Genomic DNA, 21877 nt, shown 5'->3' with positions numbered 1-21877 from the left:
CATGGACCGTCTAGGAATCGACTTCTGTGGGCTGTTGATGATGCTTTCCCTTACCCTGCTCACTGTTGCAGGCGATGTTGGCGGCCTCCCACTTCGAGGACGGTCCAGGACGCTTCCTGTCTCCAAGAACTTAGCATGCCACTTTCCGATTGCACTCTCAGTCGGTGCCGGCTTTTTGAACTCTTTGGTGAACTTTCGACACACCAGAATTGGTGATTTTAGCTCTGCGTACCACAGAACACATTGCGCTTTCTCTTTCACCGACGCCATCTTTGATACGGAAAAAAAAAAAAATAGTCCTCTCAGAGGAGTTTTTCATTTATTTATTTCTTTAAAAGACACACACACCAATACAGCTTACAACTTACTTTTAACAGTCAACATTGAAACAACAATGAAAACAACAATGGATGGAATTTGGTAAGAAACTGACCCTTGCCCTCCCTCTCCCTCTCTCAACGTGTTCAGAGTTGCCGCTTATCTAACAGTGTTGCCAACTAAAAATTTAATCCTTCCGCTACCGTTTGCACTTGATTTGATTTCATTATGAGCATTTTTATGAAAATTATAAGCAAATTAAATCCGTCCAGACTTTATGAAAACCCTGTATGCTTAAGCCAGAAATGTTCATTTACCTAGGTACTTCTCTGAGTATATTTATTCTTTATTGACAGATACTAGGCACATTCTTTTTTATTTGTACATTAATATATATATGTTATATAAGTAGGTGTATATTTTAATTGCACATACTGACTGTGAGCTATTTGAACCCGAAGAAACCAAATGTATTCAAGAAGCCTTGGACGCTTCCAGAGCTGAAAGCATTAAACGCGACCTTGCGTTTATCAATACTCATTTCAGTTAATTTCAAAGATCATAACGAGATCAGAAGAGCGATGATTAGGACTTTGTAGTGCATTTGTAGCTGTTTGATTCAATAACGAAACAGACGTCACCAAGACCAATCGGACAAGCATTTCTTCGAAACGCAGAGTCAATAGACGCGAAAAATCCTGTCATAAAATTCTTGTCTAATGTAAATAAAGTGTTCCTGGGAACAACGACGCACAAATTTATCGGCAAGTAACATTGCTTCTTTGAAATACTGTGTCTTAACGACCCGTGACACGAAAGGAACGTTTTCCATGTACAGTAATGTTTTGACTGATAAATGTAGGTTTTCCCAGAAAACACCGAAAACTACATAGTTGTGTATTGTAGCATGAATGCATCATAGTTATACACTAAGTATATGTAGTTCATGTAATATACCTTTTTCTCTCTACAGATAATAAAATTCCTCATTTACTATAGCTTTTGAATGGTGCATATTTACAATTTTTAGTGCATATTTGCATATTTTCGTCATTTTTAGCGCATATTTTGCCGTTTTTCAGTGCATATCGATCCGAAGTCTACTTATTAGATATGTCATTCTCTCTTTTATTAAGAGTTCACATTATTTAATTCATCCTTATATACACACACACACAGAATTACTACAATTTCAATTTAAGAAACCTCACTAATTATCACGGAACTATACCTAAATAATTCCCAATTTTTATCTAACGAACTGGAGCTGATAATGCTTCTTGATTTGAATAGGCAATAATCCTCAAACTGTAGCAAAAACTGGCCTTCACAGTCAACAATATCGTATTTCTTTTTTAGTTCAATAAGTTTGCCTTCTACGTCACCTGCAGTTTTAGTACTCATGTCCAGGAAAAGACATTTCAAGTTCTGAAAAGACAAAAATTGATATGTTACTGTCATTTCATATTTCTATTATGCCATTCAGTGACGTACGCAGAAGTTTGCCACGTGAGCAGGAGTTCAAACTTTCAGGTGATTGTATACGTATCTTACTACGGTAAAGTTTATTTTTCAATAATATTTTGCTCAAACGCTGGTATTAACACCCCAAAACTCTCCACTGCGTACGCCACTGATGCTTCTACTAACATCTGCAAAATTTCTTCATTCGAAATGAATTTTATTATATAGATCAAGTGTTGATGTAGGTCGTCAGCGTTGCGTCAACGTTACCAATTTGCAATTTTGGCTACTTTCACTAAGGTGAGTATTTTCAAATGGGAATATACACTAAAATTTCAAATATCAACTAAATAAAATGTGCATAGTCTTTCTGTATTACCCTTCAACAGATTTTCAAATATAAAAGTGGATATCTGTGAAGAATTTAAATGTATAAGATGAGAAAAGCTGCAGTACTGACTAGAATCTAATGCATAGAAGGATTTCAGCTAGGCTTGTAAACGCTCACTTTTGAAACGAGCTTAGCTCAGCTCAAACTCAAGCTTTTTTAAAAGGAGCGCGCTTAACTCATGCTAAATCTTTTTTAGTTATCGCTTAACTTCACGCTCAACATAAGAAAAACCCGCTCTGATTATTTAATAACTAAAAATATTTACAATGATACATATCAAGAACTGTCTGAATTATAACTGGAAATAATAGGGTAAAATATTATATTACTTTAAAAAAAAAAAAGAAAGAATAATGTCCATGGAACTCATTTATACAACAGGCAAATCTGTAATTATAGTAATGAGGTAGAACGTGACCTCCATATGTGCCTCCATAAGAGAAATATCATCAAGAAAAGCAAATCTTATGTACCCTAACACTAATAAGTACTTGTCTGAAGTATTGTACAGTTGTATGACTTCGACGCCTTTACGTTATGCCACTCTCTTGCCTTTGGTCTCTTAGCCCTTGCACCTCGGTGTGTGTGTGTGTTATAAAACAAATACCCTTGCCTAACATGTTTAGTAAAATGGCAGTCTGCTATAACCTGACCAGCGAACGAGTGCGGGCGGCCGGTTTTGGAACTAAAATACAGACAACAGTGTTTCTAACCGGATTACTTGTAATTAATCTATCACAGTTGTTTTTGCCCTGTTCATAATAAACCACTTCACGCATATGTTCAAGTTAAGACAAACACAATTTCAAAAGTTATGGAAGTTATTTTCAGATCATTTTAAGGGACTGCAAAAAAAAAAAAAAAAAAAAAAAGTACATGCACCCTCCATATTAATTTGGCAATAACTTGCGAATAAACAAACCTCAGTGTTGTACAAAAGAATACTGAGAACTTCGTAGCATTAGAGTGTAAGGAATTCCTACTTCATCTATTAACAAAACCTCGAAGTTCATATTTGTGAATCAAAGTTATACTTTGGCAACTGCGCTTTCATTGTTTAAAGCAAGTTCTATTGTGTAGTTTTGAGATAAGGCGTCTTCGAAATTGCTACCAATTTGGACAATGTGATCGATCGATTGACAGTACCTTCAGTAACAAATTTGCATTGAGATCATTTTCGGATGTGCTGCAAAAGACTGGTGAGAGAGAAACTGATAATCTAACCACCTCCGAAGGAGATTTGGATCCGCCCCTAATTAAGATGGTAGATAAAGATAACTTTCTCTGATATCTAACCTTTCATTATTTAACATTGTTTGGTAATTTAAAAATCCAGTATTTCTACCATATTTTGAAAAATTTATTTAAAAGAAATAAACCCAATGTTACATTGGGGGCGGTAGGGGAGCAATTAAAATTTAAAGTGGGGAGCCTGACAATTGATTTCTTATAGCTGCAGTGAAATTCAGAAAAAATGAATTTCATATTAAAAAAGAAATACAAAATACATTTTCATGGTAACTCTTACATTCATTATGTTATTATAAAGTTAATGGTACTTTTGAAATTGAATAGAGTGAATAGATATGTATTTCAGTAACAAAACCACTTGCGTAAGTTTTTCAAAATATCAAGTTAGAAGAACGAAGTTTGTCTTCCACTGCCATCTCATTGCTCAAAGATACCGGCGATGAAACAATTGGCCGGAAATCATGCGGCCGCTTCTTACATCAAATCATGAAGAAGAAGATGAGTGCCAATGTTAAGTACGTAAGTTCAGTTTTTTAATTTTTTTTTATTTTAAGGATCCCAACCTCTTGGAACTATACGTAGCACATTTTAGTACTTACACTTGAAATAAAAATACAACTGTTTAAAGACGATTGATTGCCTTTGTCTTTGAATTTCATATGTGCACACGGGATTTGTTAAACAAGACCGTACATCTGATATGTTTGAACTATATGCAACTTATGCTCACGGGCAGTCTTCTGAAGTCAATCGACAAATGATTATGTATTACAGGCACAAAGACAACACTAGGCTCCCAAGTTTCAAAATTATATTGTGTATGAAAACAGATAGTAGAATTAATTCTTTGTCACAAGAGACCTAGGGTCTGAAAGAAATTCAGAGGGATTTCAAAGGGAATTTCTATACTCATAAATAAAAGTTGTGAATTTAATGTGTATTGAACCAATGATATTTATGCTTACATTACCCATACGCTGATGTTTTATCGATACATTTATTTCACATTTACCAAAAGGCTGGGTTACGATAATAATCCTAAAAAAAAAAAAAAAAAAAAAAAAAAAAAAAAAAAAAAGATGCATTCTAATCAGGTTATACAAGGCAATCCCGAAAGACAATCTATCCAATCCCGTAGCCTTTTAAAAAATTAAGGAAAATTTCTTCTTCACTTCCTTTTCCCCCCAAAGGGTTCACATTCATCGAAAAAATGAAATTAAATTTCTTTAGTTGATTATGCTCTTTATGCTAGAGGAGACAGATGATTAATGAAAGTGAAAGATTGTAAAATTAATTGTTGAGCTCTCACATTAATTGTTGGGCTCTCACAAAACCACGTACAACAAAGACACATGCGCTAGCCAATAGACCAACGGAGAGAACTTCCACAGTTCTCGAGTGGAAACGTATCGGAATTCTTTCTTGGCTACAACTCAAGAAAATAATTTAATTGTCAATTGATAGACCTAGATTAAAACAAATACAAGCATCGCAAGCCTTAACTTAATTTAAACTTACAGTTACAAGATATTGCGCAAGTATCTAAGCTACCAACCCATAATTAATCTTTTAGTCATTAACATCTTATTACCGAGTTTTACAGGTTTCTACTGTTTTATAATGAAATCAAATAAAACGTAATCATTTTTTATATATAATCTGCTTAATACACGGTAGAAACTCACTTGCGTGCTATCTTGTTCTTAAATTGTTAATTTCCATGCATATGCCATTATCCACAATACATCTACATTACTGCAGGAATAACCATTACTGCATTAAATAACAACTATATAATTTATGGAGTTCTTTATTAAGCGAAACAGATTAGGCTACTTATAACATGTAAACTGCAACTTTTGAAGATCGTTGGATACACTGCAGAGTGACGCTCTCCGTTCCCCTGTCCCACCGCGCTTACCTAGAAACTGATGTAAACACGACACTAGCGCCCTCCACGAAAAACCGCACTAATATCCTGGTCAGGTTATAACAGAATAAATGTATTTAAACCATCAAGAGATTTGTGGCACCAAAGAAACACTATTTTGCTGCCATATTTTATATGCTGGACAGTTCTTGATCTGTACGAAAACATTAAATCTGTCTACATTATGCGAAGTTTTAAGTACCATACTAAATGCATTAAAAATCGATCAATCTACATGAAGTTGCTTGGCAATGAGGGTTGCTTCACCATTTTTAATTTTTAAAGATTTTTTTATATACTATTACCACATACATAGCAGCACAAAAAGGTTTTTTGAAGTTTTATTCCCAGCCAGTTTGTAAGAGGCGGTCATTTTTGTTTGTGAGTGGCGGCCAACAGCAGTATACACACGTTTGGATGGATGTTACTGACCATCAACGCATCCTCAGAATCTGAGAGGAATACATAAAGGATCTACATGACTAGAAACGCCGTCCACGAGATATGACTACCGAACTAGAGGAACAGATGGATAGAGAAGATAAAGAACCTAGTATATTGAAAAGTAAAGTAATACAAGCAATCAAGATCACTGGAGCTGACGAAATACCAACGGGTTTACTCAAGGAATTAGGAGACGGTGTAATGGAAACATTGACTTCACTTATTGGCAAGATCTACCTGTGGGGAAAATGACCAAAGAATTTTTTTTAGATGTTACAATAGTTGCATTACCTAACAAACGCCAGGCAAAGAAATCAAGTGAATACAGAAACATTAGCCTTATTTCCCCAGGCTGGAAAGATTATTTCGCGCATGCTGAATAGGCGCCAGGAAAGTAAGATAAATAAGATGTTGCAAGAAGATCAATTTGGATTCTGGAAAGGAAAAGGTACCAAAGATGCTATTTGGTTGTTGAGAAATATTATTACAACGAGTTCTTGACGTAAGAGTTGTGTTTGTGCTTCATAAATTATTTTGGCAAAAAGTGTCGATCGGGTCAATTGATTCTAATTTCTGAAAGTATTTAAAGAAATCGGCCAACTTGAAGGATCGTCGATTCATTTGCAACACGTTCACAGGATAAAGAGTGACGCTACACTTGAGTCAAGGAGAAACCAATAGCGTGGAGATTCGAACAGGAGTCAGACAAGATATATTATGTCAGAAATATTCAACGTTTATAGTGAATACTTATTGTAGGAAGCATTAATGAAAGTTGAACATTAGGATTGGAGGGCAGATTATTAACAAAGTCATCTATGTGGATGACATGGTTATTATAACTAGAACCAATGGACTATAGGAGTTGATGGATAAAATAGCTGACACTGGGAAACAATATGGAATTGAAATCGACAAGGAAAAGTCAAAGTCATGACAAGATTCCGTGGAAACTTGCCCTTACGGATTAGAGTAGAACAAAAAGAGCTTGAAGAGGCCGATCATTCCAATAGCTGGTAAGTCTTTCGAAGGGAGGCGCTTACAGCATCAAATCAAGAACTGCCGTAGCCAAAGAGACGGTTAATAAGAAAAGATCAGTCCTAACTAGTAGGCTTAATATTGGACTAAAGAAGAACGTGATCCAGTGTTATATATGGGGTATTGGACTAAATGGTTCGGAGACCTGGATATTACGGATGTTACGAAAGAAACACCTAGAGAGCTTCGAAATGTGGCGTTGGAGGAAGATGAAGATAAAGCAGCCAGAGAAAGTAACTAACGAAGATATTTTGAAACAGGTAGGAGAGAAGAGAATGCTTTGGGTAGTATTCTTCGTAAGAAAGCCAATTGGATTCGACACATCTTGCGAAGATATTGTCTTCTTCGTAACGCCATATAGGAAAAGATAGACGCGAGGCAAAGCGATGAGTAGAAAGAAGAGTACAACTGATCGATGATTTGAAAAATCGAAGAGAATATTTAGAGTTAAAAGACGAAGTTGAAGATCAAGAAACGTGGAAGAAACATTTTCAGATCCGAACTTAAGAAAGAAAAACAATCCCAATTAGTCCCAGAACATGCCGATAGGCAGAATAATAATAATAATAATAATAGGTAAGGCTGGAATTTTTTTTTAAAAAAAGAAAGAAAAACACCGGGGAGAGAGGAGACGAAAGTTCAGTTTCTTGCTCTCGACTGATTATAAATCTCAGTAACGGAGTAATTCTGAAACTTTTTTTTTTTTTTAAACAACGACAGTTATCATCTGAAAACGAAAGAATGGGAATCCTTGTATTTAGAATGTCAAAAACTATCCTGTGGATTGATTTTAAAACCGAACTTCGTTAATATTAAGTATGTATCCTATCAATACAGAAATAGGAATTTACGACTTGACAGCTTAGTACACAAAAAACAAAAACAAAATATCGCTAGTATGTAAAACAAAATAAACCGTAACATACCGTGCAGGTTTTATCCACAAAGTTAAGAAGGTCTTCGTCGAACTTTATGAACGTCCACAGTACATTCGGAGTTAAAAATACTTTGTATTCATCTCTCCATTTTAATTTCTCTTCTAAGCAAATAGCAAGTATAAATAGTTCTTCTACAATTACTCTAGCTGGAAAAAAAATATTATATTTACTATACAACTATACATGTAGTGTATGTTACACTTTATATCAATTTCGCAAAGTGAAACATTTGAACTAATATATGGTGCCTTCCATTTCAATTCAGGCAGAGCATGTACCATCACCATCTCAGATATTGTTGAAACTTTTTTTATAGCAACTAGACATGTTTTTAAGAGACCCATATTTTTTTGTTTTGTCGAAAAAAATTTTCCCGCCAAGTAATGGGCCATCAAAGACGGGGAGTACAATTTATGAATTGTAGAAGACATGGAAAATGGTCAATTTCGAAGCCTCACCATTCGGCTATGGAGACAGGTAGAGTTATAATTCTTGTTGTGGTATGTACATAGGGATATAAATAAACTATATTTTATTATAGTTTGGTTTGCGCATGCGTATCTTTTTGTACATAAATTAACAAATGAACGTCAATTTATCTGAAAAGTCGAAGTTTGCGAATTTTTTTCGAGCACTTCCGGTTCGAATTTTAAAATTCTGTTTTCACGGTTGGTAAGACCTAGTTACCCGCTTTCCGAAAAAAATTTTGTATTGCTTCTGTGGTCAACCGTTTTGTCGCAAAAAATTCGAGAAATTGTAAAATTTTCAAAAATCGCCATTTTCTCGAAAACACCATTTTTTAAAATTCTGAAATTTTTTCAGATGGTTCAACTTTACCTGAATAATAAACACACCAAATACCATTCTCGACCAATGCTTCATGGATTAACTGCAGGCTTTTAAATTTAGCGAAGTTTCGCTAATTTTGATGTCACAGTTAGCAACACTGGGAACAATAAAATTGCAATGATTTGATGATGTTTGTGGTTCATATTCATTAAATGAAGAATAAAAGGTTTTCCTGGCTGGTTTTTTATTATTTTGAACAAAGAGGCTCTGAAATAGTAAAATGAGCCCCCCTACTCCTCCGGTTTCTTAAACTGAAGTAATCTAAAGGGTGGAAATTACGATTACGAAACACACAAATTTTAAGTTTACTTGAAATGGCCATCCAATGAATTCTGATGAACTATAAAAGGCCTAAACTATTAACTCAGTATGATTTGGAATGCTGCAGACAGTCTCAATTAAGTGCGATGTCATTAAAGTGATCGAAAAATGACAAAAAGTTACAAAAAAAAAAAAAAATCGAAACGTTTTCTTACGCGTTCCAAAGAATACTGAATTTTTAAACAGAGCAATCCCAGCATAAAAATGGGTCACTCGGAATTTTATAGTATTCGACTAAAGTGTGTCAGTCCGCAACCTGAGAGGAAAGTGTGTGTGTGTGTGTATTGTGCAAATTTTAAGTTAGTTGCTACTGCGTTGCTACAAATCAAAGGTGCAACCTGTATTGAAGCTGTCATGAGTGACCTATTTCATTTAGTAGTATGATCCGTAGAAAATGACAGCTGTCTTCTTCAAGAATGTGGTGAATGTCCTGGAGTGGAAGAAATAAGTGTGGTGTCTTTAATTATTGATCCTGATGAAAATGAAAGTGGTTACGTATGCCATATCGAAAAATAATGATCTCGTTACAAAAAAAAAAAAAAAAAAAAAAAAAAAACTGTGCCACTTTCTGTTTTCGTATCGTACATTGCCGGTTTAACTGTAAGAATTGTAATTCATGACTACATCAAGAAAATCCAAAGAGAATCATTTGCTACCGAAAACCACCGTATAAAATTTTAAGATACAAATTCCATTTTACTTCATGTGGACTTCGTTGAAAACTGGACTGTTATTCTGCAAAGTGAAATTCAGAGTTATCACCGAAATATGAAACAATTGACAGTTTTGTTGTAATAAACGACGATAAAACACACGATTCGGCTCATGTACTCGTAGTCATAGACAAGATTCTAAACATACTCGAAGAAAAGCGAAAATATATTTTATAGAAAAAGGTTTGAATACCTGAAAATAGGTGTCTACAATTTCCCAACCCGTGTCAGTGATTTCTGATAGTGCTGCATCCCACTTTAAAAATCGCTTTCAGATGTTCGAGATGCAGACAGGTCCGATAAAGCAGTGTTTTTGCAGTGAAGCCGGCCATGCAAGGGTCTCTGTGACGGTAGTGGGGAAGGGGGGCAAAGAATGTGGCAACTCGCCATAGCCTTAGGCTAAAACAGATACACAGTATTAAAACCACAGAAGAAAAAAAATGAAATGAAATCTTTAAGTTTTACGTTCCACGGTTATGCCGGTTAGGCTAAAGGAGACGGTGATTATGAGAAATGAATGAAATGGTGGAATGCAGAACGGCACGAGCTGGGGTTGAACCAGGGACCCCAAGCACCGGAAGTGAACGCTCTATCACTGAGCCACCGCGTCCCCACTAAAACCGCAGGAGAATTCGTGAGTATAGTGCAAGTACAAACTCCGGGTATTACTCTCGTTTTGTTACCTGGAACTGAATTCGACGACTTCCGGAAGAAAAAAGGGAAAGTATGCGACCGGTAACTGGTATTCAACGAAGTTATCTTTGGCTTTCGGAAAATTGTGAAGTTTTTATGGCAGTAACGGGTCACCATGAACTAACTTCATACTTCCCCCAAAATCGAACTTTTGCAATTCAAAGTGTAGATTTAAAAAATCTGCAAAAAGGAACTTTTGTTATACATATATGTATGATAACCAGTGGTGCGTAGCAGAAATATTATGAATAAATCATGAATTACGTGAAGTTTAAGTGCTGTTTATGCTTCCACATGAACCTTCAGCAGGGTACAGGTTTCCAGAAGAGCATAAGAGAAGTGAAAAAAAGTGTTTTGTGACTATCGACAATGTGCTACGCAGGGGCGGAACCAGGACAGACTTCTGGGGGGGGGATTGTAATACTGCTACTTAGAGCTACTTTTAAGAGCTCCAAACTCTGGGATGGGTTTTATTTATATATAAATAAGAAAGTTTCTTCTTCTGGGGGGGGGGGGGGGCAATCGTTCCCCTAGATCCACTCCTGGATGAGTTATGAGTGAACCAACATCTATCGGAGCATCTGCACGGTTACATGCTATTAGCAAAGAAGACAACAACCAAGCAAATGATTGGTCCATGTTAAAAAAAAAAAAAAAAAAAAAAATCAGTGAAATTTTGTTTCCCAAGACCATTTTAAGTAAGTGAACTTGAAATTTGTGTGTTTCGTAATTGTAATTTCCACCTCAGATTACTTCAGTTTAAGAAAACGGAGGAGTAGAGGGAGGCTCATTTTACTATTTCAGAGAGCCTTTTTAATCAAAATTATAAAAAAAACAGCCAAGAAAACCATTTATTCTTCATTTAATGAATGTGAACCACAAACATCATCAAATCATTGCACTTTCATTGTTCCCAGTGTTGCTAACTGTGACATCAAAATTAGCGAAACTTCGCTAAATTTAAAAGCCTGCAGTTAATCCATGAAGCATTGGTCGAGAATGGTATTTGGTGTGTTTATTATTCAGGTAAAGTTGAACCATCTGAAAAAATTTCAGAATTTTAAAAAATGGTGTTTTCGAGAAAATGGCGATTTTTGAAAATTTTACAATTTCTCGAATTTTTTGCGACAAAACGGTTGACCACAGAAGCGATACAATTTTTTTTTCGGAAAGCGGGTAACTAGGTCTTACCAACCGTGAAAACAGAATTTTAAAATTCGAACCGGAAGTGCTCGAAAAAAATTCGCAAACTTCGACTTTTCAGATAAATTGACGTTCATTTGTTAATTTATGTACAAAAAGATACGCATGCGCAAACCAAACTATAATAAAATATAGTTTATTTATATCCCTATGTACATACCACAACAAGAATTATAACTCTACCTGTCTCCATAGCCGAATGGTGAGGCTCCGAAATTGACCATTTTCCATGTCTTCTACAATTCATAAATTGTACTCCCCGTCTTTGATGGCCCATTACTTGGCGGGAAAATTTTTTTCGACAAAACAAAAAAATATGGGTCTCTTAAAAACATGTCTAGTTGCTATAAAAAAAAGTTTCAACAATATCTGAGATGGTGATGGTACAATTTTATATTTTTTTTGCCTGAGTTGAAATGGAAGGCACCATATACAGTTTAACAAGTAAGGTAGACATAATACGTTAATCTTGGAAACTACTTTAACACACAAACTTCGTTCACATCCGATAAACTTTCTGAAGAAGGAAAACTGATGAAGGTGTGAAACAAAATACGTAATAGGACATCACACACAAACAGAAACACAGTTTACAACATATCAAACTAATTACTCTGTACATTTCACAGTTTTATATCTTTGTTTTGTTCAAACTAAATTATCACGGTCTGAAAAACAAATTTAGTTATTCTTCCCTTATAGAAGTAGACGGTAAGACGTCAGCTTGTCAACCGGATGGATCGGCTTCGATCTCCGATGGGGGCGGGATTTATTTTCCAGTCTACGTTGATTCCAAAGTGCTCAGGGTTCATATAACATGAGAGTAAAGGCGGCTAAAGTGTGATGCTGGTTATATCACTTCCGGTATTTACCGAAGTATACAAGATGTGAAGTTTCACCACCATTAGCCACCTTGACCTGTGATGAATGGAAACATCTTCATATATTTCATCTCCTGCTTTCATATAATTCATAACATACATCAAATATTACTTTCTCTTCTGCCCGAAGTTCTTAATTGATTTAATAGTTGTATTATGCAACCTAGTTGCTTCTCCATTCCTCATATTGCTAATATATATATATATATATATATATATATATATTAATTCGTTCCTCAAGATTTTATACTTCTCGTTGTCTTTATTTAATTCTTTATCATCCAGAACATCAGAACTAGCTGGTCAGTTCGTAATTTCGCGTAATATTTCCATGTACTCTCTTTATCGATTTAAAAATTATATTTTTCTAGCTATTTTATTATTCTTATTTAATATGTTGTATTTGAACTGGTTCTTATATCTTTCCATTGATTTATTTGCTTGATACACTTGACGAAATATATATTCATACTCCAAATCCATTTGTGCAATATGTTTTCATGTCTGTTTCAGATTCGTTTTGTAATTAAACTTCACGCACATATTTTACCCTTCTTTGGTACCACAGACTCTCCTCATTTTCTGTAACGCTCGCCAGTAACCATGGCATCTCAGCCCTGTTTCGATTTCTTTAGCTTACTTTATTCTTCTGTAGCTTAATGTTTGGAACTCTAAGGGTGGCAAGCACCAAACTACTATAAATTACTCTTGTAGTAACTCTTACCTTTTTTAGTCTGGACTACTTTAATAAATTACTTCCGTAGTAATATACTTTTTTAGTAACTGTTGGAGGGCCCAATTTCAATTTACTTCTTTAGTTGCAACTAAAGTAGTAACGCCCTTTTACTAAAGTAAGCCATTTCTACGCACTGCGGGTGGCACGTGCATTTCGTTTCCTGTCGGAAAATATTGTTTGTCGGCAGACATTATTGCGTCACCTTTTGAAAATAATATCGTGTTAACGTAATTTATGCTAGAAAGGATTATTAAAATTTACAGAAATTAAATGCTTTTGTATTAATGATAAGATCGGTGTATTATGAAAAAGAAATGCTATTAATGGATGAATGTATTGTTCAATCCTTAACCCCGCCATCTACAGCTATCACCGTTCATTATTGGTGGGTGATGTGTTACTTTAAGCGGCATCATATTCGACATTTGCAGCTTGAGATACGGGCTGACAGCAACATGGAGGTAGCCAAGGACTATTTAAGTGTTAAGAAACGTTCAAAAAGCATGCTAGTCTGGTCTGTTAAGGATAGGATCGTGACAGGCCGGACACAAGTATGAAACTTGGCAGATTGAAAGTGCCTTAGTATTCAATTCGTTTTAGGGTTTGGTGCCAAAATTTTCTGGCAGTCATTTTGAAATATTCTGCCATATTGGAAACCTAAAAATGATCATGGCTTCTGAGTTATAAGTTTTTTTCTTTACTGGGACTTAATATCATGAAGCGCCATGAGGCGTGAGTATAAACTTTGTAGGAAGTAAAATAACACGACAGTAATATAAAATTAGCAAAATATGCACAATTTATGAATCAAATCTTGTACAAAAAAAAAAAAAAAGCGTCTATTATTTCTTTTTCACCTATAGCGCAACTATTAAGACATCAGTGAGGTAAACAGTTGACTAATTTGTGTACAGGGTTTGGCACTGTTATTGAAAGTACGACCTATAGGAATTGTGAACTCTGTGGGTGTGAGTTTCCGGAGAACCTTGGTGATTGGCACCCACACTTTGTCATTCGTACGTAGTTTAAAAGAGGTTCTTGGGCCATAGGGATGGAAAAAGTGAATAAAAAGATCGTCCTGACTGATGTCTTCAATTCTCCCAATCCGCTATTTCTCGTCGTAAATACAGACTACGGTATCATTAGGTGCAAATTACAACATGCTATGTTCTGGAAGTACTGAAGCACTGCAATCAATAAATTCATCTAGTTGTGACAATTCATAACATCTGATTTGTGTTTGCGTCCGAGGTACAAATCTGTGATATGATCTGGTATTGATAATTCTTTTACAAGTAGCAAATATAGAATTTCTTGCTTTTTAACTGCACTTCTTCTCATGAAACATAGATAAATTGTATGCCTGAGATACTATCAACACAAAACCTGAACATCTGTTCAGTTGTTAAAATTTCGAATTTCACATCATTGCAACAACTTATAACTCAGAAGCTACTCAAGTCTCAGTGATGCAATTTTACCCACGTGTTACTGCACAACTAAGTCAATTTTTTGCAAATTAGGGATTTTTCACTTGCGTCCTTCCAGAGATATTTGATGGTGAAAATACACGGTTTTCGAAAATTCGCAATGTTTAAAAGTTTCCAAAAGATCAAGTACATATATGGTTCTCAAATTTGAAACTTGTTTGGGACGTTGTTTATTATCTAATCTCTACGTAGACAAAAGAGTCTAATTTATTCCTTTTCAAAATATACATTCCAAAATGGTCATTTTTAGGTTTCCAACATCAATGTTCAGAGCTTTTTCCTGACGTTCTAAAGTACGTCTCAATGTCCACAGAACACAGAATATTGTCCATTCTATTATCTTTTATATGGTTTTGGTTTGATCTCATCTTTCATACCTAAAAAGTTACAGTGTTTAACGGAGTCCTCTGAAAAGTGCAAAATACGCACACGCGCCTACAAACAAACCTACACGGCTAAAAAATAAATGAATACCCGTTTACAACTCCCTGAATGTGGTACAATCTTAGGTAAATAATAATAATAATAATAATAATAATAATAATAAATTTTGTCAGCAACCTTTGACCTGGAAATTGGTCGATTTTATTTGGATTGCCCCGGCTCTATTGTAGCGTTCTTCCGCTTCTATGTGAGGTCGAAACACATAAGATGCTTGGAGAGAGCATATCCACTATCTCCAACAAGCAACCCAACTTATTGTCCACTTTCGAATTCTGCAGTAGCAACTCTACTATTGTCCCAAATGTGTGCATCATGCGTGGAACCCGGCCAACGGCTTACCACATTCAAAATCCTCATATTGGCATCACAAATGATTTGTGTATTGATAGAAAAGAAATCTTTACGATTTCTGTATAGTTCTGCATGTGCTCCAGAAGAATAAAGTATGGGTATATGTACACAATCTATGGCCCCTATGACATTCGGGAATCACCAATCCGGTAAAACTCCCTTTTGTTCCATGATATATTTTCTTGGTTCTGTAGCATGGACACACACAGTGGCTTTAAGGCAATTAAACTGTTTATCACACTGCTGAAAGCTCTTCCAACAGTAGTACGATGGATGTTAATGAGATCCCCTGCTTCGATTTGATAAGTACCAGTGCGAAAAATTCGCAATCCACAGAGAAGTTGCACTCTAGGAGACAAAGCACGGTTCCTATCAGAATTATGCTGCAGTAACGGCTCCAAAATACCAAGCAGCGACTCAAAAGATTCCTTACGAAACCCAAACCGTTCTCTGAAATTATTGTCGCTATACATCGCAAATGGTTCTCTTCTCTCGATTAAAACCCTCATTCTTGCGATGTCTACCTCTTTCTCCATCTTCATATATTCTTCGTAGTCCAGGTAATCCATAGAACTCGATATTTAACATGCAGAAACCAAAGAACACACCTTACTCTCTAACTTTACTCCTACTACTGCTTAGGAATAAATTTTGGCCTTATTTCCTCTTTAAACTTCACTCCTACTACTGCTTAGAAATAAATTTTGGCCTTATTTCCTCTTTAAGTTACTAATGTAGTAGCGTACTCTTTAATGGTACTCTCCCCCAGTTATGGAGTAAATAAATTTACTTCGGAAGTAAATGAAAAGTTTTCTCCTGTAGTAATTTACTCATTTGGTTCAGTACTCTCGACTGGAAGTCGCTGATTTCCTTCTCTCTTAGTAACTTACTACTTCAGTTTCACTTACTCTCGGTTGGTGCTCGCCATCCTAAGTTCATCTCATTGCTTATTAGTTCCTGTGTCCGTTCCTTGCGAATTTAAATCTCTACTTTAGTAACTAGTTTATATTTCATATGTTAATTGGAGGAAATAATGCATCACACTAATTCAACTATAGATATGAATTTAATGATACACAAAGACGGAAAAATGCACGACTGGATCGAAAGTGGAACCAAGATGTCAGGCTTACCGCACTGATGCGTCAACCACTACCCTACCCAGGTCACTCCTGAATTGCCATACATCGTAACAGTCTTGAGGTGTGTGTTCAGTCACTCAGACCACTCGATTTACACGAGGATTATTTGTTTCCAACCTCTGCTAAGCCACCAGAGGTGAACCACGTAAGATGACGAAACGAAGACAAAACAAAATTGTTCATTAGATATCGACCTAACCCCGCCTCCATACTGATAGACTCTCGCGTTCAATCGTTGTGAAATAGCCATACATATTTACAGTACGGCATCTGTATACCCTTCGTGTGCCCTTAGTAAATGTTTTCACACCATTAGGATTTCACTGAAAATGTATCTCTTCTTTTCTATTGTAGGTTATATGAGTATATTATTTATTGTATTGTATTTATATCTTTTGGCTTTGAAACATATCGAGTACAATCATATACTCATCGATGCGTCCGCCAAGTATAATTCAATTTCTTCAGTTGATGATCTTAAAAGTTATAAAGAACTCAGCAGACAGTTCAGAAATCGTAATCCACGCTCTCCCGTGCAAATCGGCAAGTTCTTCTTTACATACAGCCATGACTTATAATCTTTACTCATTTGACGATGAACTGGGGCTGTATTATGGCCTTCTACTTGGCGGGCGCTTCGATATGTATTCAAACTCCCTACTCCACAACGATTGAATGGAAGAATCTATCTACTGGGTGGGGAATGAGGGGAGTGAGGTTCAATGAACAGCTTTGTCTTTTCCCTATTGATCATATCATGTCGTTCTCCTCTGTGGCTTAGCGAAAATTGAAAAAAAAAAAAAAAAAAAGCCCTCGTATTTAATCATTTTTCAACTTCTCAGTATCTAGTTTCTTGTATTCTACTACTACTCTCCTGGTTACATTTTTTACATGAATAGTTTGGCCGGGGAACGACGTTGGCCCAGAAAGAACTTTGACTGACCGATTTGCAGGTTAATGGGGACGTCAGCGATAAGATTACTTGTCCCCGTCACGGAAATGCCAATGGCTGAGACATGTTCAACACAAAAGGGTTTTCAAAATGAAAACTATGATTTAGAAAGACTTTTAAGACTGCGAAAAGAGATTTAAATCCTGTAAAATATACCATAAAACAAAATAAAATATCAAACGTAAAACTGAAACATGAGGTCGTGAAAACACTAAAAGAACAGATAATAAAGTAGGAAACAAATATCAGAAAAATAATTATGAAAAGTAATGCTACCAACAATAAAAACAAAACATCCTCAGAAGATGTTATGTATCTTAATGGTACTGTGTGAACGATAAAATAGTAATTGAAAAACAAAATTATTCTCCAAAACCCTATCAATGTTATCCTAGTTCGCTGACGTGTGGCGAACACTCAACTGAATGGAACATTTTTCACAACACGAACGATTACTGACATGAATTAAACAGCACTCTGGGGCACGAGTGTGTTCGATATGTAGGTGATCCAGGATCATTGCATCTCAGCGACTAGTACGCGACAACATTTGCCAGGTCTCCAAAATAAGTTTTATAGAATGGAACTAATTTTTGTTATCCTCGTACCACTTCGTTTGCCTGTGAGAGCACATTTGTTGAATGATATATATACAAAGATGAGAGCATCCCAAGTTCCCAGCAGATAATGATGATACATTTCTGTTGCTGCAGCTTATGACATCTCACAACAATGTCTTGCACAAGTGCGAATTTACTAAAGACATTCTTTCAGGCTTACAATAATGCTTTGCGAGTCAGTGCATATAAGCACAAGACGAAGCGAAAGATGAAATGCATGGCAAGTTTGACTGTAGTTAGTTCACCAGTGAATACTGAATAGAGATGACTCAAACTAAATACTGAGCTGTCCTCGTCTGTGACGACGAAACAGCCAACAGAATTTTCATCTTTGGAACCATATGTAAGAAAATAAAGAAAAATCTAACACGCATTATATTCGAGTACTATATTATAGTGCTGCCAAAATGTCTTGATCCGTGGCAAAAATGCGAACTAAAGCTCACACCCACGCGTTGAGCCAATAAGGGTTCAGCTGTTGTTCAGCGAGAGAGCCTTGAAGCCGTGGGAATGGAATTCCTTTGACCGATCGCAGCGTTTGGAACGGAAGACTAGATGTCAAGTTAATGTGGTATACCTACAGCGACCACCCTAACACTTGCTGGTATTTCTGAATACTTTGTATTTTACCGTGTGACAATCACGATAGAAGGGTACAAACCTGTTAAAGCAAAGAGACGACTACACAAATTCGTTCCTGATCAGAGAATCAAAAGCATGGATGGTTTTATGAGTGTGTAGTCCAAGGACATATGTATACCGATCATAAATATGGCCCAGATGCAAAAGAAAGCTATAGGTGTGATAGAAATTACAATGCACATTGGCTGTATAATCCACAAATCTCTCACAACGATATACTAAGTGTTGCTTTTGCAATTACATAAGAGTTAGCAACAGTACTACAGCGAAAAGTACTAGTAGCTAGCCAAATGGTGAAGTGATTAATATCATGTTGTTGCAGCAAGGAGGAACGATCACAGGAGCAAGCGATACAACTATAATCTAATTTGGACCCAATTAGATTATGAGATATAATCATAACAGAACAATACAATCAGCACCCCAATGCGGTGCCTTATCTTTTCTTTGTCTTATTCTTACATTTTAATTTCTTCGCTAGTGTATGCCTACATTCTTGTCTGGTTACGGGTAATAGCCCTGGCCAATTTATCACACAAGAGCTATTGACTACGTAAAACACAACTCTCTTTGCGGGCTTACATTTTAAACTCTTCACTTGAAGTCGTTGACCTATGCCACTATGCTCAAAGTCGATAAGGACAAAATCGAATTGCAATATAAAGACGTAACTCATACTAAACGACATGTACGGTACTACAGACGAATATGTAGTTGTGAAATCGCGCAAAACAATTTGCTCGCGATACAAATATAACAGCATTAAATTCTCAATCTCGCACAGAAATAATAACTCTACTCTCAAGCCTTCCCTGGCTTCTCCGAGAGGAGGGGTACGCGCTACCACTGCGCTACCATTCATTTCATATAATTCATCGGCATCTCTCGCCGGCACTGCAACTACATTTAAAACCTGTCTGTCTACGGATACTCGCATCAAGCCGTGTTTAATTACTGTCTCTGTATTGCCCATTTCTTTTCTCTGAACGCTAACATCCTCCTGTTTTTCTCTGTATGTATTTACCATCGACTTCCCTTCAAGCGTTTTACACAACATATTGGGTTCTTGTTCGAACTTACAAAACAATTCATTCGCCACTACGCAAAGTTGTTTACCAAAATCATAGTCAATAGTCTCACTAACATTGTTTTTCCTAACCACTATTTCCGGTGAAAACAAACAAATTTCTTCAAATACATGATTATCAAGTAACTCACAATTCTCTTCCGTAACCTGCGCTTGTACGTACTCAAAGGTTTTTTCGATTTCTAATGCGCCTTGCACTTCGTATGCTACACTTGGAACTACGCTGACACTAGCCTGATGTACTATTAAAGGTGGTAATTCGCAACTAACACACTCAGAACGGATATTATTGACGCAAATTTTCTTCGTTTCATAACTAATCAAAGGTGTCGCTATTTCAAACGGTTCCTGATTGATATCAACTATGTTTACTTCCTGAAATTCTACTTTGATTTCACTTACACTAGACTGATGTAAAAGTAATGGTGGTGGTTCAATAACTACAGGTGTAGAAATCTGACATCGTTCTATACATTCATTTTCTACAAGGGTGACGTTAGCTCGTGCCTGCTCTACCTGATTTTCCACTAAATTATTTTTACTTTCTAAGCATTCAAATTCGATTGGCCTAATTTCGCAGCTATCCGGCTGTTTGACTCTCAACGGTGGTAATTGAATTTCAATAGAAGGTAAAATTTTGTGTGTTTCCTGACATAAATTGTCTACTGTAACTATGCGTGCATACTGCGGTTCAACTTTCAACGATGATTTTAATTCCCAACATCTTTCAAAATCTGTGTATTCAAAATCATGAAACGCGTGTTTGTTCCAAGTTTTCAATTTACTTAAAGTTATGTAACGAGTAGGTGATGCTGACCTGCACAACAGCTGCTTGCCTGAATCTACTTCGGATGTATCAGCTGATTTCTTATTTTTAGCTTTGTGTCTCCTACGCTTACCGGGTTCACTTTCGAGTTCTCTTACAATTTGTTCATGCAAGTATTCATCATACCTCGAGTCTCCTATTTTCTGATACTGTTCTAAAATAAATTGCAATTCTTGCATTATACGTCTACCTATGGCTATAATTCGTCGTCTGTCATATGTGCGCACTTCTGCCGTAACGTCAAATGTAAATGGCCAAGTTTTTACGGTGAAAGTAACTTCTTTCGGAATGTTCGAATTTTTGTCTCTATCTGTTGAATCAAAACATTCTAATTGACGAACCCTACGCCAAGTGATATAATTGGTTTCTTCACTCTTATCTAAATATATATCGAAAAAATGTCCGTCTATAGTTACTTTAAACAGCCTCATGATTTTTTTTTTTTAAACAAGAACTCGAAACTAAACTCTGGAATATTCTAAGTGTTTAACATTAATTTCCACTTTCTAAGCATTGTTTTCTAAGTTTGGTCTAATCTGTGCTAACTGGTCCTTTGACCATGTTTGAAGTTGTTCTAAAATACTAAAATCCATGTTTACTAAAGTCACAAGTATTCAACTCACAATATAAAACATGCAGAAATAAACACTTGAGTTCACCGACAAAATGTAAACAAACACCTTTCTGAAACTATTTCAATTACACAAAATTGTTATTTTGTTTTAAAATTTCATTTTGCAAAGTGTTTCAATAGACAGTTAACATAAACAAACAAATTATTATTCATTCATTACTCTCTAAGGTGCATATATGAATACAACTGTGTGTGTATGTGTGTGTAACTCTGATCAGCTGTTCGGTGTTTTCGTTTATACGTACTCTAAAAGTTGACGGAAGAAAAATTCGCGAACAAATAAAATGCTTTAATTTCTCACAAAACAAATTATACTAAAGATATTTCTCTGATAACTAGCTTTACTTTCTGTTTTTAAACACTACCTATTATTTTCTTTCCTTTTCCTCTTTTCTTTTCATGAGTTAAAACAATCTACGCATGATTCTGCGCCAAGTAAACTACTTATGACTACGTGATTCAAATGTTTACTATTTTCGTACTTTAATAACTGAACGCTGAAATAATTAAATGCAGTTC

General features: G+C 35.8%; 1 protein-coding gene across 6 annotated transcripts in view; it reads right to left on the bottom strand.

Annotated features, from left to right (window-relative positions):
* LOC145681014 (uncharacterized) overlaps nucleotides 1-21877 on the bottom strand; it is a 172965-nt gene that overhangs the window by 110768 nt on the left and 40320 nt on the right. For 5 of the 6 annotated variants that reach the window (XM_081752292.1, XM_081752290.1, XM_081752293.1 and 2 more), the window contains exons 3-4: nucleotides 7763-7920; nucleotides 1550-1746 (exon numbers count right to left, since the gene is read on the bottom strand). In XM_081752292.1, coding sequence (XP_081608418.1) covers nucleotides 1550-1746; nucleotides 7763-7920 — 355 coding nt within the window. Of the gene's footprint in view, nucleotides 1-1549; nucleotides 1747-7762; nucleotides 7921-21877 lie in introns of those variants that run through there. The other variant, XM_081752288.1, reaches the window with a different exon arrangement.

The sequence above is a fragment of the Thermobia domestica genome, chromosome 3 (genome assembly GCF_964235325.1).
Source record: "Thermobia domestica chromosome 3, izTheDome1.hap1.1, whole genome shotgun sequence".
Taxonomy (NCBI): Eukaryota; Metazoa; Arthropoda; class Insecta; order Zygentoma; family Lepismatidae; genus Thermobia; species Thermobia domestica.
This window is presented reverse-complemented; position numbering and strand designations above follow the sequence as displayed.